Raw genomic sequence first — 16856 nt, 5'->3', positions numbered from 1 at the left:
TTCTCACTGACCTCAGACCATGCATTTCACTGATGCACGGAGCAGCACAGGCTGGGGGGAGCCCGAGCCCTGACATTCCCCGTCATCTTTCTACTAGAACAAGATAACATACAAGGTGCGCACATGCGTGTACACACGCACCCCCCCTCTAGCCCAGCACAATACATGCTACAAACCCAGACTCTGCCCTAGGGCAGCACAATGCAAGCTGCACACACACAGGTAATGCAAACTTCTCTCCTCCACACACAGCAGCTTTGCTCTGTGCTGACTACAAGTGAGGAAAGGGAAGTGAGGCAGCGCTCACACTCAATCTGTACTGTACACTGCTGGTTTTATAAACTGTGTGCGAGAGGGGGACCTGGTGACCACACTGCAGCGAGCTCCTGTCACACACTGTACCCAGATATTATTCACCAGGGGGAGGAGGGGATACAGTCTATACCCATCATAAAGCAGGCAGAACGGACAGAGAGGGTCCCTCTCCCTAGTGTGGAATGGAGGAGAAGGCAGCAGTAATAACCTGAGATTAGGAGGGCACAGAGCCCAGGTGCCTGGTGGGTTAGGATAGGCACAGGCAGGCCCTGGTCTCAGCCTCAGAGCCTCTCATCACACAGGGAGTCAGGACATGTGCTCACTCATCCCCCCCCAATAAATCAGGACAATTTTATTTTGGTATAAGAGACCACAGTTTATTGAACATAACCCGAGCCCCCAACAATACAACATGGTTACTGTTCCACAATGGTAAAAATGCATTTGTCTGAATTGTTTGGTGCATAGGTTTATCATCTTGACGTGTAGGGTTGAGGGTTTTGTTAACCGATGCCTTCGTTGTAGTTTGGTGAAATATCCACATTTTAAGTTGTTTTTTGAATAAGTTGGTGTCATCTTGAAGCATTAGGTTTTCAAGTACGGAGCTCCATAAGCAAGGTCCGGCTACTGAAGCTGCTCCCTCTCTCTGATTGTAGCGAGGCTCGTAGTAGTTACTGATGGGAGGGCGAGCAGAGCTTTAGTGGTTGATCAGGTGTTGTGGGATGTGTTTTTGGAATATCGGATTTAAACATTCCAGCTCTCGGGGTCGAGGTGCGCGACCTATGGCCGTCTCAGTGCCCAATGAACGAAAGAACAGCCCAGAGTTCAGATGCAGCCTCGCCTCCTAGGCCACCCTTAAGAGCTCTGCAATAGAAGAAAATACCAATCAATAATCCTTTACCCCAGCGTTTCCCTCGTGCCCTTTAGATTGTTGCAGGCTGGTGCTCGTATTTATTATTATAACTTTTTTTTTTAAACCCTCACGTAAGACAGAAATGCCTTCGACTTCCACCTCCTTCTATCCTGTACGCTCGCACTGGATATACCACATCCCACGGCCGAGACTGCTGCCCCGATGCTGAAAGAATGCGAACCATAATCTTCTGCTTCCTCCCCGGCGCGCTCACCCCCATACAGAGCCCTCTGGGGAAAAACTGAAACCGGGTTAAAGGGCACCCATTCCCAGGAACCAGAAAGGACCCGGGAACTAACGGTGCCTCCTCAGGTACTGCTTCAGAGTACGGACCGGGCAAACCCATGCAGGGGTAGTGGAGAAGGAGCCTGACGACCTGCCCTTTACCTTTCTGATCCGTTTCCAGTTGATAAGAGCAACAAGTTGTGGGCAATGCACCATTGTCTGCGACAGCTTGGAAACCATGTCAGCTGTAGAGGAGCATCCTCAATACACCAATCTCATTACAGGCAAGGTTGAGAGCCCGGACACAGTGGAAGGGACGGCTCGTCGGGGACATCCCATATCACTAACTTCCCCATTTGTTTCATAATATCAAATCCCCAGCGGGCTTACCCAAGAACACCTTCACTACGTGGAAATCTCTGGCTAGGATACTAACGGGGCAATTTATGCAGCAGGGGAACATTACGTCTAGACAATACAGGAATCACATCTCTCCATCTCCTTTAAACTTTTGGAATGTGCCCAAATTTAATGTTTTCTGCGCAAGGCACTTACCTTCATATATGGTGGAGTTGTCCGGTAGTTACCTTATATAGGGACAGAACAGTGGAGTGGATCACCCAACTCTTTGGAGCAGAAACTACTCCAGACTTTCCGAACGTGCTTTTAGGAGAACCTTTCAGGGGACTGACAGCTCACTAGCAAATTATACGTCAACTACATAAACTACAGGAGTTACAACATATTACAGATATACGCTACAATTTGAATCTGTTTATCAGGATGTCAGGGGACCATTACTATCCTGGTGTATGACTCATAACAGTAGATAGGGTTCACATTCTAATAGTGTCATTTAGCTCCAGTGAGTATTAAAAGGTGAACCCTATCACAGGATGTCTGTTTTAAAGACTGGCTCTGGGTTACCTATAAAAAAGGAAGAGAGCAACTGCCAACACAGCCCGACAGGAGAGACCCTGCATCTATTCCTGTATAATGTTACCTATAAGAAAGGAAGAGACCCTCCATCTATTCCTGTATAATGTTACCTATAAGAAAGGAAGAGACCCTCCATCTATTCCTGTATAATGTTACCTATAAGAAAGGAAGAGACCCTGCATCTATTCCTGTATAATGTTACCTATAAGAATGGAAGAGAGCCTGCATCTATTCCTGTATAATGTTACCTATAAGAATGGAAGAGACCCTGCATCTATTCCTGTATAATGTTACCTATAAGAATGGAAGAGACCCTGCATCTATTCCTGTATAATGTTACCTATAAGAAAGGAAGAGACCCTCCATCTATTCCTGTATAATGTTACCTATAAGAAAGGAAGAGACCCTGCATCTATTCCTGTATAATGTTACCTATAAGAATGGAAGAGAGCCTGCATCTATTCCTGTATAATGTTACCTATAAGAATGGAAGAGAGCCTGCATCTATTCCTGTATAATGTTACCTATAAGAATGGAAGAGACCCTGCATCTATTCCTGTATAATGTTACCTATAAGAATGGAAGAGACCCTGCATCTATTCCTGTATAATGTTACCTATAAGAATGGAAGAGAACATGCATCTATTCCTGTATAATGTTACCTATAAGAATGGAAGAGAGCCTGCATCTATTCCTGTATAATGTTACCTATAAGAATGGAAGAGAGCCTGCATCTATTCCTGTATAATGTTACCTATAAGAATGGAAGAGAGCCTGCATCTATTCCTGTATAATGTTACCTATAAGAATGGAAGAGAGCCTGCATCTATTCCTGTATAATGTTACCTATAAGAATGGAAGAGAGCCTGCATCTATTCCTGTATAATGTTACCTATAAGAATGGAAGAGAGCCTGCATCTATTCCTGTATAATGTTACCTATAAGAATGGAAGAGAGCCTGCATCTATTCCTGTATAATGTTACCTATAAGAATGGAAGAGAGCCTGCATCTATTCCTGTATAATGTTACCTATAAGAAAGCAGGAGACCCTGCATCTATTCCTGTATAATGTTACCTATAAGGAAGGAAGAGAGCCTGCATCTATTCCTGTATAATGTTACCTATAAGAATGGATGAGAGCCTGCATCTATTCCTGTATAATCTTACCTATAACAATGGAAGAGAACATGCATCTATTCCTGTATAATGTTACCTATAAGAAACGAAGAGAACTGCTGCCAACACAGCCTGACAGGAGAGACCTTGCATCTATTCTTGTATACTGTTACCTATAAGAATGGAAGAGAGCCTGCATCTATTCCTGTATAATGTCACCTATATGAATGGAAGAGAGCCTGCATCTATTCCTGTATAATGTTACCTATAAGAATGGAAGAGAGCCTGCATCTATTCCTGTATAATGTTACCTATAAGAAAGCAGGAGACCCTGCATCTATTCCTGTATAATGTTACCTATAAGGAAGGAAGAGAGCCTGCATCTATTCCTGTATAATGTTACCTATAAGAATGGATGAGAGCCTGCATCTATTCCTGTATAATCTTACCTATAACAATGGAAGAGACCCTCCATCTATTCCTGTATAATGTTACCTATAAGAAACGAAGAGAACTGCTGCCAACACAGCCTGACAGGAGAGACCTTGCATCTATTCTTGTATACTGTTACCTATAAGAATGGAAGAGAGCCTGCATCTATTCCTGTATAATGTCACCTATATGAATGGAAGAGAGCCTGCATCTATTCCTGTATAATGTCACCTATAAGAATGGAAGAGACCCTGCATCTATTCCTGTATAATGTCACCTATAAGAATGGAAGAGAACCCTGCATCTATTCCTGTATAATGTCACCTATAAGAATGGAAGAGACCCTGCATCTATTCCTGTATAATGTCACCTATAAGAATGGAAGAGACCCTGCATCTATTCCTGTATAATGTCACCTATAAGAATGGAAGAGACCCTGCATCTATTCCTGTATAATGTCACCTATAAGAATGGAAGAGAGCCTGCATCTATTCCTGTATAATCTTACCTATAACAATGGAAGAGAACATGCATCTATTCCTGTATAATGTTACCTATAAGGAAGGAAGAGACCCTCCATCTATTCCTGTATAATGTTACCTATAAGAAACGAAGAGAACTGCTGCCAACACAGCCTGACAGGAGAGACCTTGCATCTATTCCTGTATAATGTCACCTATAAGAATGGAAGAGAGCCTGCATCTATTCCTGTATAATGTCACCTATAAGAATGGTAGAGAACCCTGCATCTATTCCTGTATAATGTTACCTATAAGAATGGAAGTGAACTGCTGCCAACACAGCCTGATACGAGAGACCCTGCATCTATTCCTGTATAATGTTACCTATAAGGAAGGAAGAGAACTGCTGCCAACACAGCCTGATACGAGAGACCCTGCATCTATTCCTGTATAATGTTACCTATAAGCAAGCAAGAGAAACCTGCATCTATTCCTGTATAATGTTACCTATAAGCAAGCAAGAGAACTGCTGCCAACACAGCCGGATTCGAGAGACCCTGCATCTATTCTTGTATAATGTTACCTATAAGAATGGAAGAGACCCTGCATCTATTCCTGTATAATATTACCTATAAGAAAGGAAGAGAACCTCCATCTATTCCTGTATAATGTTACCTATAAGAAAGGAAGAGAGCCTGCATCTATTCCTGTAGAATGTTACCTATAAGAATGGAGGAGACCCTGCATCTATTCCTGTATAATGTTACCTATAAGAAAGGAAGAGAGCCAGCATCTATTCCTGTATAATGTTACCTATAAGGAAGGAAGAGACCCTGCATCTATTCCTGTATAATGTTACCTATAAGGAAGGAAGAGAAACCTGCATCTATTCCTGTATAATGTTACCTATAAGGAAGGAAGAGAACTGCTGCCAACACAGCCTGACAGGAGAGACCCTGCATCTATTCCTGTATAATGTTACCTATAAGAAAGCAAGAGAAACCTGCATCTATTCCTGTATAATGTTACCTATAAGCAAGCAAGAGAACTGCTGCCAACACAGCCTGATACGAGAGACCCTGCATCTATTCCTGTATAAAGAGAGCCTGCATCTATTCTTGTATAATGTTACCTATAAGAAAGGAAGAGACCCTGCATCTATTCCTGTATAATGTTACCTTTAAGAATGGAAGAGAACTGCTGCCAACACAGCCTGACAGAAGAGACCCTGCATCTATTCCTGTATAATGTTACCTATAAGAAAGGAAGAGACCCTGCATCTATTCCTGTATAATGTTACCTTTAAGAATGGAAGAGAGCCTGCATCTATTCCTGTATAATGTTACCTATAAGGAAGGAAGAGACCCTGCTTCTTTCCTGTATAATGTTACCTATAAGAATGGAAGAGAACTGCTGCCAACACAGCCTGACAGGAGACCCTGCATCTATTCCTGTATAATGTTAGCTATAATAATGGAAGCGAGCCTGCATCTATTCCTGTATAAGGTTACCTATAAGAAAGGAAGAGACCCTGCATCTATTCCTTATAATGTTACCTATAAGAAAGCAAGAGAAACCTGCATTTATTCCTTATAATGTTACCTATAAGAAAGCAAGAGAAACCTGCATCTATTCCTGTATATTGTTACCTATAAGCAAGCAAGAGAACTGCTGTCAACACAGCCTGATACGAGAGACCCTGCATCTATTCCTGTATAATGTTACCTATAAGAATGGAAGAGACCCTGCATCTATTCCTGTATAATGTTACCTGTAAGAATGGAAGGGACACTGCATCTACTCCTGTATAATGTTACCTGTAAGAATGGAAGGGACACTGCATCTACTCCTGTATAATGTTACCTGTAAGAATGGAAGGGACACTGCATCTACTCCTGTATAATGTTACCTATAAGAATGGAAGAGACACTGCATCTATTCCTGTATAATGTTACCTATAAGAATGGAAGAGACCCTGCATCTATTCCTGTATAATGTTACCTATAAGAATGGAAGAGACCCTGCATCTATTCCTGTATAATGTTACCTATAAGAAAGGAAGAGACCCTGCATCTATTCCTGTATAATGTTACCTATAAGCAAGCAAGAGAAACCTGCATCTATTCCTGTATAATGTTATCTATAAGAAAGGAAGAAAAACCTGCATCTATTCCTGTATGTTACCTATAAGAATGGAAGAGAGCCTGCATCTATTCCTGTATAATGTTACCTATAAGAATGGAAGAGAGCCTGCATCTATTCCTGTATAATGTTACCTATAAGAAGAGACCCTGCATCTATTCCTGTTTAATGTTACCTATAAGAATGGAAGAGAACTGCTGCCAACACAGCCTGACAGGAGAGACCCTGCATCTATCCCTGTATAATGTTACCTATAAGAATGGAAGAGAGCTTGCATCTATTCCTGTATAATGTTACCTATAAGAAAGGAATAGAACTGCTGCCAACACAGCCTGATAGGAGAGACCCTGCATCTATTCCTGTATAATGTTACCTATAAGAAAGCAAGGGAAACCTGCATCTATTTCTGTATAATGTTACCTTTAAGAAAGCAAGAGAAACCTGCATCTATTCCTGTATAATGTTACCTATAAGAATGGAAGAGACCCTGCATCTATTCCTGTATAATGTTACCTATAAGAATGGAAGAGACCCTGCATCTATTCCTGTATAATGTTACCTATGAGAATGGAAGAGACCCTGCATCTATTCCTGTATAATGTTACCTATAAGAATGGAAGAGACCCTGCATCTATTCCTGTATAATGTTACCTATAAGAATGGAAGAGACCCTGCATCTATTCCTGTATAATGTTACCTATAAGAATGGAAGAGACCCTGCATCTATTCCTGTATAATGTTACCTATAAGAATGGAAGAGACCCTCCATCTATTCCTGTATAATGTTACCTATAAGAATGGAAGAGACCCTGCATCTATTCCTGTATAATGTTAGCTATAATAATGGAAGAGAGCCTGCATCTATTATTGTAAAATGTTGCCTATAAGGGGTAAAAGTGCTGCCAAAACAGTGCAGACTCCTGTGCCTCGATTCAGTCTCCTCAGGAATTACAAAGCACTATGTAAAGGGGAGAAAAATAACCAGAGAGCACAAATCAGTCAATACAATAAAATGGCAGCTAATTTGGTTAAATTGAACTATTAACCAGTCTTTCCAGGAGCATAGAAAGTATATACATGGGTGCGTTTTATGTATATGCAAGTGTGTGACTGGTGCCTATATGTATATATATGTAGTATATATGTGTGCTTTGTATTTTTATGTATATATATCTATATATGTGTGTGGTATATATGTGTGCTTTGTATTTTTATGTATATATTTACACTATGTATATATATATCTATATATGTGTGTGGTATATATGTGTGCTTTGTATTTTTAAGTATATATTTACACTGTGAGGCCGGTTAACATGGAAGTGCAACAGAATCTGGGGCCATCCATTGCCTTGTCTGCTTTCAGCCAGGGCTTGAAGTTCATTCAACGTATTTTGAATCATTTTATTTCCAGCCCAACACCATTTACAGGCTTAAAACTAGGTTTCACATGGGTAAATCTGCTTTACCCTCATTGTCAATAATTGTATCTACATTAAGTGCACTGCACAGGTAAATGACTTTAGAAAACTGCTCCTACAGCATCTTACACTGACACGCTCAATTCACCTGTAAATGTTGATTTTAGAGCTTGAATGGTGATCTTTGCAGCAGTGATGGGGTATTTTGGTGCAGATGAACATGTGTAATGCAATCTGGTCAGGCCTCACATAGCTAATCCTCGCTCCTTTTACCCCAGTACTGTATGAGCTTTTCAGACCAATCAGCTCCCTTCTAAAGACGTGACCTGGATGCTCTCCAAAGCTCATGTAGAATTATAATTCCTGTGTTGGTGCAAGAAAAGGTGTCACAGCTTAGGGAAAAGGCTATTATTCAGGACTAGAACACTGATGTCTTTGGCACAAGCACTTCCCACAGGACCTATCACTAAAGCATGAACGTTGAAAACGGCCATCCAGTGTTGCACCCACAGGATACTGGGGCCCCTCAGATCCAGCTATCTTCAGGCCAATATCCATTCTCCACTTCTTAGCTTAAACTACTCAAAAAAGTAGTAAACACCCAACATACCAAACACTTTACAGAAACACATTCTATATCCATCCCAATTCGGATTTTGCAAGTTCATCAGCACCAAAACAGTAATCTCCCTCACCGCCAGTTCAGAGGAATAGATAATGGCCAGTCCTATATCTTAGCAATGTTGGACATCGCCGCAGCATTTGATACCACTCACAAGATCCTCATAGACAGACTAACCGAAATTGGTCTAACTGGCACGGCCCTATGCTGGTTTGTCTCATATCTAGAAAACAGATATCAAAGTCAAAATAGGCAACAGCAAATCAGAACCTATCGAACTCACTCAAGGAGTGCCCCAAGGTTCATCTCTTCAACATCTACATGCTTCCCATATGTAAACTTATCGGACCTGGGGCTCACACACTTCATCTATGCAGATAACATCCAAATTCTAACCCCTATCACTGAACCTATCCCCAAATCACTCCATGGGAAACCCACCTCAATACTATCAACCAATTACTCACCCAAATGAACCTTGCCCTGAATACTTCCAAAACCAAACTCCTAATCATATCCCACAAACTAAGTCACATGACCCTTACTGACTTAAACTCCACTGGCTACGCATAAGCCAGTGGAGTTTAATCTTACACAAGACTCTCACCATCATTCACAAAAGCATTCACAAACAGATCCCTATCAATCTTCCATGCCCACTCACTATCCACACCTCAAGACCTATTAGAGAAGCCTACAGGGATCACTACGCACCCTCCCAACCAAATCCACCTTTCATGCAGCCACCAGAGAACGAGCCCTCTGATAGCAGGGCCAAACATCTGGAATGCCACGCCCCCCTGATCTAAGACAAGAACCCTGTCTATTGATGTTCAGAAAAAAAAAACTCTACTTGGCTGTTTCAACAAGCCTTCCCTTAATTCAGGGCCATCTCAATTATAAGATATTGCCATGCTGGGTGAGATAGCCACTTGACCACTGTCCCACTCAAGCTTTTGAATACCCTTCAAAGTTACTGGAGCTGTGGCTGAGAAATAACCCTATTGAAAGTATCTCTTATGCTTTCAACCATGTCCCATTCCTTCCGAGACTCGACTTGAGGGAACTTAAGAAGCTGGATGTCCAGAACCTATGCTCATGTTTTTACTCATCAATAAGAAATTTCTCCCTCCTCCCCCCCTCCACAAACAGCCTTCCTTCCCCCTCCCTCCCCATGTGCTAGTCTCCCTCTAATAGTGCATACTGCTACTGTTCCTAGTTATGTTATGTTATGTTATCCAAGTTGTTCACTCCCTTGCTCATTGTAAGACATATGTTGTCATTGTTTTCTACTTGTTATAATGTAAACCAGAGTGATAAGTAATTTTGTTACCTGAACTTCGGTATAAAAAAGTTATAAATAAATATATTTCAGAAGCTGCCTTTGAAGGCCTTTTGTCAATTTGAGGTATCTTAACTTGGGCACATGCAACTTGAAAGATTACCCACCCTGACTGCATTGGTGAGGTTGGAAGAACTGGAATTATCAGGGAACCACCTAGAAATGATTCAGCCTGGCTTGTTCCAGGGCCTAACCAGCCTTCATAGGCTTGCAAGACCTCACACACAAGCTAAGGAATAGCATCAGAGCCCTGCCAAATGCTTATAACCTTCTTTAGCTTGCAAGACCTGGCACACAACTTAACACTGCTAGAGGACAAATCAGGCCCTGCCACACACCAGCAGCAGGAGTCTAACCCTCTGCCAAAGGTCCCAGGTCCACCAGCAGAGATTAAGCATTTTAAGCAGGGCTCTGGCAGGTCTGATTTGTTCTCTAACACTATATTAAGTTTCCTCTCAACTCTCATCAGCCGTGGTCCATCTGATTGACTCCACTGCTCCTTTTTCCAAACTGGCTCCCTGGCTACAAACACTCCCAGGAACAGCAAAAGTCCAAAGGCTCTCAGTTATAAAATTTATCCACTGGTGCCCCTTGCGGGATTCAAACCCTCATTGGGCTGGCAGGGAGGCACCAAGCCCAACCAGTGAGTGCTGAGCCTGGCTTCTCCCCTTGAAGCTTCATCTTTATTTCACAGACCTCTTCTCTCCCTGCCACAAATCCTAACAAACCAAAAAAAAAAATGTCCCAAAACAGGCCAGCAAAGAATTTAAGTGCAGCCCTGCTGCCCTCTCTGCCTCCTCCCTCCTATCTCTGCTCTCTACCACACTCCTCAGCAATACCTCCACCCAATTGGCAGCCTTGGAAATAGTTCATTAGCAATAAAAAAAAGGGAAGGTTTTGAATCTGCACTCACCTTCTCTGGTACCAGGGTTTCAGTCCTTTCTCCCACAGTAAAGCAGACCTCAGCAGCATCAGGCAGCCAAGACCCACTCCCTCCTCTCCAGTACCTGGAAAGAGACTTGAAATGCTTTGCCTTGGCTCCTTTTTTTATAGGATGGAGACTCCGCCCCTGCTGGCCAGGGATTGGTTCCCAGGGCCCCACCCTCTTCCTTCCCCTCCCCTGCTGGCCAGGGATTGGTTCCCGAGGCCCCACCCTCTCCCTCCCACACCTGTGTCTCAGGTTTCTCCGATGCTTCAGGGGGAAGGAACCAGCCCGACTGACTCTGTGTCACCTGGTATTTCTTCCCCCTTCCCTGCAGATTTTTGGTTCCAGGGAGTTTTTGTTTCTGGGGTTTTGACCTACCTCCCTGCACTGTATACTGACCCCGTCACACACCTCCCCACTTTTTCAGGAGTCTTGCCCTTCCCCCCTCCCTGAACAGGAAGTCAGCATTTCCATGTTTCTTTCCCATAAACTTTTTCCTTTCAAAATCCCACCAGCCCCTTCCTGATTATTGTGATCCCATCTTGCCTCCCCCCACCTCCATAAAGATATCTTTACCAGGAGCACCACAGCCTCCCAGAATCCACCGGTGGCTCAGGGCTCAGAAGGAGCCATTTATAAGCCACACGGTTCACGTTCAGCCTCTTTTTTATTTAAACACACTTCTGTGTGATTTTTATTACAATAAACTTCTTTTTATCAGGAAAACAGCAAGTCCACAATGTCTCTATCCATCATAATCCAGTCATCAGCCGATACAAGGTACAGAGCAATATCCCCAGCCCTTCCTTTATTCCCCCGCCCCGGAGAATGCTAGGATTTCCACTTCTCCCAGGGCTTCCCTATAGTTGTAAAGGATCCAGCCTGTTTCTCCATATTGCAGCTGGGGACAGAGGCTCCGGGGGTTTTTTAACCCTCTTTCCAGGACTCTCTTGTATTACACCATCCAGGGATTAACAGCTCCTCGCCCGCAATCACAAGAATGAAATGTTCTCTCTTAAAATAAAAGAATCTTTCTAACGCAGAGCTGTGTGTGAGGGTCTCAGTACTGGAATAGCAGGGGGTGCTGCAGGGCAGGAGTGAGGTGCATTGGTAGAGCTGTGTGTGAGGGTCTCAGTACTGGAATAGCAGGAGGTGCTGCAGGGCAGGAGTGAGGTGCATTGGTAGAGCTGTGTTTGAGGGTCTCAGTACTGGAATAGCAGGAGGTGCTGCAGGGCAGGAGTGAGGTGCATTGGCAGAGCTGTGTGTCAGGGTCTCAGTACTGGAATAGCAGGAGGTGCTGCAGGGCAGGAGTGAGGTGCATTGGCAGAGCTGTGTGTGAGGGTCTCAGTACTGGAATAGCAGGATGTGCTGCAGGGCAGGAGTGAGGTGCATTGGCAGAGCTGTGTGGGAGGGCCTCAGTACTAGAATAGCAGGAGGTGCTGCAGGGTAGGAGTGCGGTGCATTGGCAGAGCTGTGTTTGAGGGTCTCAGTACTGGAATAGCAGGGGGTGCTGCAGGGCAGGAGTGAGGTGCATTGGCAGAGCTGTGTGTGAGGGTCTCAGTACTGGAATAGCAGGAGGTGCTGCAGGGCAGGAGTGAGGTGCATTGGCAGAGCTGTGTGTGAGGGTCTCAGTACTGGAATAGCAGGAGGTGCTGCAGGGCAGGAGTGAGGTGCATTGGTAGAGCTGTGTGTGAGGGTCTCAGTACTGGAATAGCAGGAGGTGCTGCAGGGCAGGAGTGAGGTGCATTGGCAGAGCTGTGTGTGAGGGTCTCAGTACTGGAATACCAGGAGGTGCTGCAGGGCAGGAGTGAGCTGCATTGGCAGAGCTGTGTGTGAGGGTCTCAGTACTGGAATAGCAGGAGGTGCTGCAGGGCAGGAGTGAGCTGCATTGGCAGAGCTGTGTGTGAGGGTCTCAGTACTGGAATAGCAGGAGGTGCTGCAGGGCAGGAGTGAGGTGCATTGGCAGAGCTGTGTGTCAGGGTCTCAGTACTGGAATAGCAGGAGGTGCTGCAGGGCAGGAGTGAGGTCGCCCGTATGACATAGTGAGGTTAAAGGTAGCGCCGGCGCCATTTTGAAGATTGGCAATACGGCCCGCGTGCAGGAGGTCGCTCCCGGACCCCCGCTGGACTTTTGGCAAGTCTTGTGGGGGTCAGGAGGCCCCCCCAAGCTGGCCAAAAGTCCCTGGGGGTCCAGCGGGGGTCCAAGAGCGATCTGCACGCATGACGTCGGGAGCCAAAAACCAAAATGGCGCCGGCGCTACCTTTGCCCTGTCACATAATCAGGGCAAAAGGCCACCGGCGCCATTTCTCAACGCAGCCGTGGCCAGAGAGCTGGAGATCGCGTCGGGACCCCCCCTCCCCCCCCCCCACTGGACCCAAGGTAATTTAAAACATTTGAGGGGGGGTTCGGGAGGGTGGGGGATTTGTTTTAAAGGTTCGGGGTGGGTTTTAGGGTTTTTTTGGTGTGCCGGTTTTCCCGCTCCCTATTTAACGATACAATACAAATGCCCCTGACGATAAATCGGGGGCATTTGTATTGTATCGTGCACTCTAACAATTTTGGACGATTTTAAAATTATCTGACGATAATTTTAAATCGCTCAAAAACGATTCACATCCCTAGAGACAGACACACACTAGTTCTTTTATTAAACAGTATATTGAACCACCAGAGGTGGCAGTAGTGAGCTGGAAGCGCCCGGCTGGGCTGAAGTCCCTCAGGTACTGGAACAGCGATCCCTGGATAACTGAGCTGCAGAGAAACTGAATATACTGAGTAGGCAGGGGGTGCAGAGTTCAGGAACAGACCCTTGATGGTAAGACCCACACAATAGTCTCTTAGAAGCAGCCCAGGAGCTGGAATGAAGTAGGCCCTCGAGGGGCGAGTACCTGGAAATCACCCATCCCACCTTCCTTAGGGGTGGGTCCAGAACAAACTTGGGGAAACTCTGCGCTGTAGCCGAAATTACTGCGCGTAAAACGCAAATCGCATGGGCAATTTCAGAAAACCTGGCGGATTTATCGAGGCTGGAGAGCGGATAAACAGCAGACTCCATCCGGGAATGAATCAGTCCACAGACATCCAAAACCCCACAGTCACCCTGCAGCTGTGGTCTGCTCGTCAGATCATCTATAGAAACTTACTTCAGCAAAGGGTGAGGGGGAGTGGGAAAAAATAATAGACACCCGGTGCTTTGTTGAGAAGGGTTGTTTATTAACAGTTATTAGCTCAATGTTAGTGTCTTGAGTATCGGTATATCAAAAATAATTAAATAAATACATAGTCACAGGATAATGGTACATCACAGGTAATAATATAAATAAATACATAGTCACAGGATAATGGTACATCACAGGCAATAATATAAATAAATACATAGTCACAGGATAATGGTACATCACAGGTAATAATATAAATAAATACATAGTCACAGGATAATGGTACATCACAGGCAATAATATAAATACGTAGTCACAGGATAATGGTACATCACAGGTAATAATATAAATAAATACATAGTCACAGGATAATGGTACATCACAGGTAATAATATAAATAAATACATAGTCACAGGATAATGGTACATCACAGGCAATAATATAATAAATACATAGTCACGGGATAATGGTACATCACAGGCAATAATATAAATAAATACATAGTCACAGGATAATGGTACATCACAGGCAATAATATAATAATACTGCTCCGGTACACTGCAAATGCATGGTAGTGATGTCTAAGTAGTATGGAACGTCATATTGTCAAGGTAGTCTTCACAAGGTCGTCTTCACATGGAAGTCTTCACAAGGAAGTCTTCACAAGGTCGTCTTCACAAGGGCTGTTCAGCTTGGAGAAGAGACGGCTGAGTGGGGGATATGATAGAGGTCTTTAAGATCATGAGAGGTCTTGAACGAGTAGATGTGACTCGGTTATTTACACTTTCGAATAATAGAAGGACTAGGGGGCATTCCATGAAGTTAGCAAGTAACACATTTAAGACTAATCGTAGAAAATTCTTTTTCACTCAACGCACAATAAAGCTCTGGAATTTGTTGCCAGAGGATGTGGTTAGTGCAGTTAGTGTAGCTGGGTTCAAAAAAGGTTTGGATAAGTTCTTGGAGGAGAAGTCCATTAATGGCTATTAATCAATTATACTTAGGGAATAGCCAATGCTATTAATTGCATCAGTAGCATGGGTTCTTCTTAATGTTTGGGTAATTGCCAGGTTCTTGTGGCCTGGTTTTTGGCCTCTGTTGGAAACAGGATGCTGGGCTTGATGGACCCTTGGTCTGTCCCAGCATGGCAAGTTCTTATGTTCTTATGTTCTTAGGTAGTCTTCACATGGAAGTCTTCACATGGAAGTCTTCACAAGGTAGTCTTCACATGGAAATGTTATGCCTTTCTTATACCATGCAGTCTATGTTCACTTGTGTCTTTAATGAGAAACAAAAGAAATCTCCTTCTCCTGGTCTTCTTCATTTTGTCTACTGGGTCTCCTCAACAAAGCTTCATCGAAGGGGGTCCCACCAGCTTCTCGTGATTCAGAGCCGTGTGAAAGTCTTGGTTAGATAAGCGTCGTCCACAAAGTTCTCCGTTATGGGCGTCGTCCACGACCGAGTTGCTTCTTGTGGAGAACCGAGATGCGGATCCCTCAAATTCTTTCTGGCGTTCCCCAGAAGTGCGGTCGCCTTCTCTCTGTCTGAAGAGGTAAAAGATAAAGATAAACTTAAGATAAACCAAAATGATTCCAATCTACTGGAAAGAGGAGGCCTCCAAAACAAGTTTGGGTTTGCTACAAGCAGAAGCCCGACTAACAGCTCATACTCCTGGGGGAATTCTGCGCAACAAAACTGAAAATTCCGCCCGTACATTTCCTGAATTCTGCAAAATTCTGCACATTTATTTGTCAACACAATACAATATTTTTGGCAAATTATTCTGCATGTCAATGCAATCCAGTATTTTCATGACAGGAGGCAAACAGGAAGAGAAGTACAGGTCAAAAGGAGGATTCACATCTCCACCGGCTCTAGGCCAGGGGCAGCCACCCACGGCGCTGGACAGCTGAGCGGACAACGAGCGCCGCCGCTTACCTGAATCAGCAAGCGAGCTCCAAGCCTCACGTGCAGCAGCAGCAGCAGGAGGAGTCGCATTTAACCAAACATCTCCCGCTGCTGAGGGGCCGGGTCTTGCGCAGCAGGAGATGATGTTTGGTTATAAATGCGACCTCTGCGGCGGAAGTCAGAGTCCGCTCGGCTGTCCGGTGCCAGGGCACACGCGTCAAAAGGCCGCAAACCTCTGGCTCAGAACAAATGGAAATATGAATCCCCCTTGGCCTCTGCCCGTCCCCATTCTGCTTTCCCCTCATACCTCGAGCCCCCACTAGAAACACTCTCCCCCCTCCCCCTCTCTCACACTCCTCTCTACTTTCCCTCTCTCCCCCTCCCCCTCTCTTCTCCCATTCCCTCTCCTCCCCTCTCCCCATCTCTCCTTTCCCCTCTCATTCTCTCCCCCTTCCCCTCCCCCCTCTGATTGTAGGGTCCTGGCCTTTGCACAGTGCAGCTTGCTAACCTCGCCCCTGCCGTGCTGTCTCTGCTCTCCAGGCGGGAACCTCTCCTGCGATGCCTCTGCTCTCCGTGCGCTCGCACCTGCCGCCATTCTTCTGCTCTCTCTTCACGTTGAACTCGCTCGTGCCGTGACGCTTCCGCTCCCTGTGCGCGGCGGCCGACCCGCTCGTGCTGCAATGCTTCCGGGTCTCGTTTCCTCTTCCGACAGATCATTCAGCTTCGGTGGATTGTGCGAGGCGAGGGGGGGAAATCTGCGGGGAGAGGGAGGAAATCTGCGGGAAGGGGGAATTTTGTGCAGAATTCCCCCAGGACTAAGCTTAGCATCCGCTTCACATGTCAACATCACCTGAACGAGTGGATGTGACTCGGTTATTTACACTTTCAAATAATAGAAGGACTAGGGGGCACTCCATGAAGTTAGCATGGGGCACA

General features: G+C 44.8%; 1 protein-coding gene and 1 long non-coding RNA gene across 2 annotated transcripts; both read right to left on the bottom strand.

The window, feature by feature from the left end:
* Positions 1-681: 681 nt before the first annotated feature.
* Positions 682-10946, bottom strand: LOC115081186. Its single transcript, XR_003853743.1, has 3 exons — positions 10843-10946; positions 8114-8328; positions 682-1179 (listed from the first exon to the last, which is right to left on the bottom strand). It is a non-coding gene; the product is annotated as an uncharacterized LOC115081186 (long non-coding RNA).
* A 4164-nt stretch (positions 10947-15110) lies between these two features.
* LOC115080916 (zinc finger CCCH domain-containing protein 13-like) lies at positions 15111-16856 on the bottom strand. Its single transcript, XM_029585378.1, has 2 exons — positions 16429-16856; positions 15111-15556 (listed from the first exon to the last, which is right to left on the bottom strand). The coding sequence occupies exons 1-2, from the start codon at positions 16635-16637 to the stop codon at positions 15355-15357; spliced, it is 411 nt and encodes a 136-aa protein (XP_029441238.1). The 5' UTR covers positions 16638-16856; the 3' UTR covers positions 15111-15354.

The sequence above is a fragment of the Rhinatrema bivittatum genome, chromosome 19 (assembly GCF_901001135.1).
Source record: "Rhinatrema bivittatum chromosome 19, aRhiBiv1.1, whole genome shotgun sequence".
NCBI lineage: Eukaryota > Metazoa > Chordata > Amphibia > Gymnophiona > Rhinatrematidae > Rhinatrema > Rhinatrema bivittatum.
Note: the sequence above shows the minus strand (reverse complement) of the source record. Positions and strands in the feature narration are given on the sequence as shown.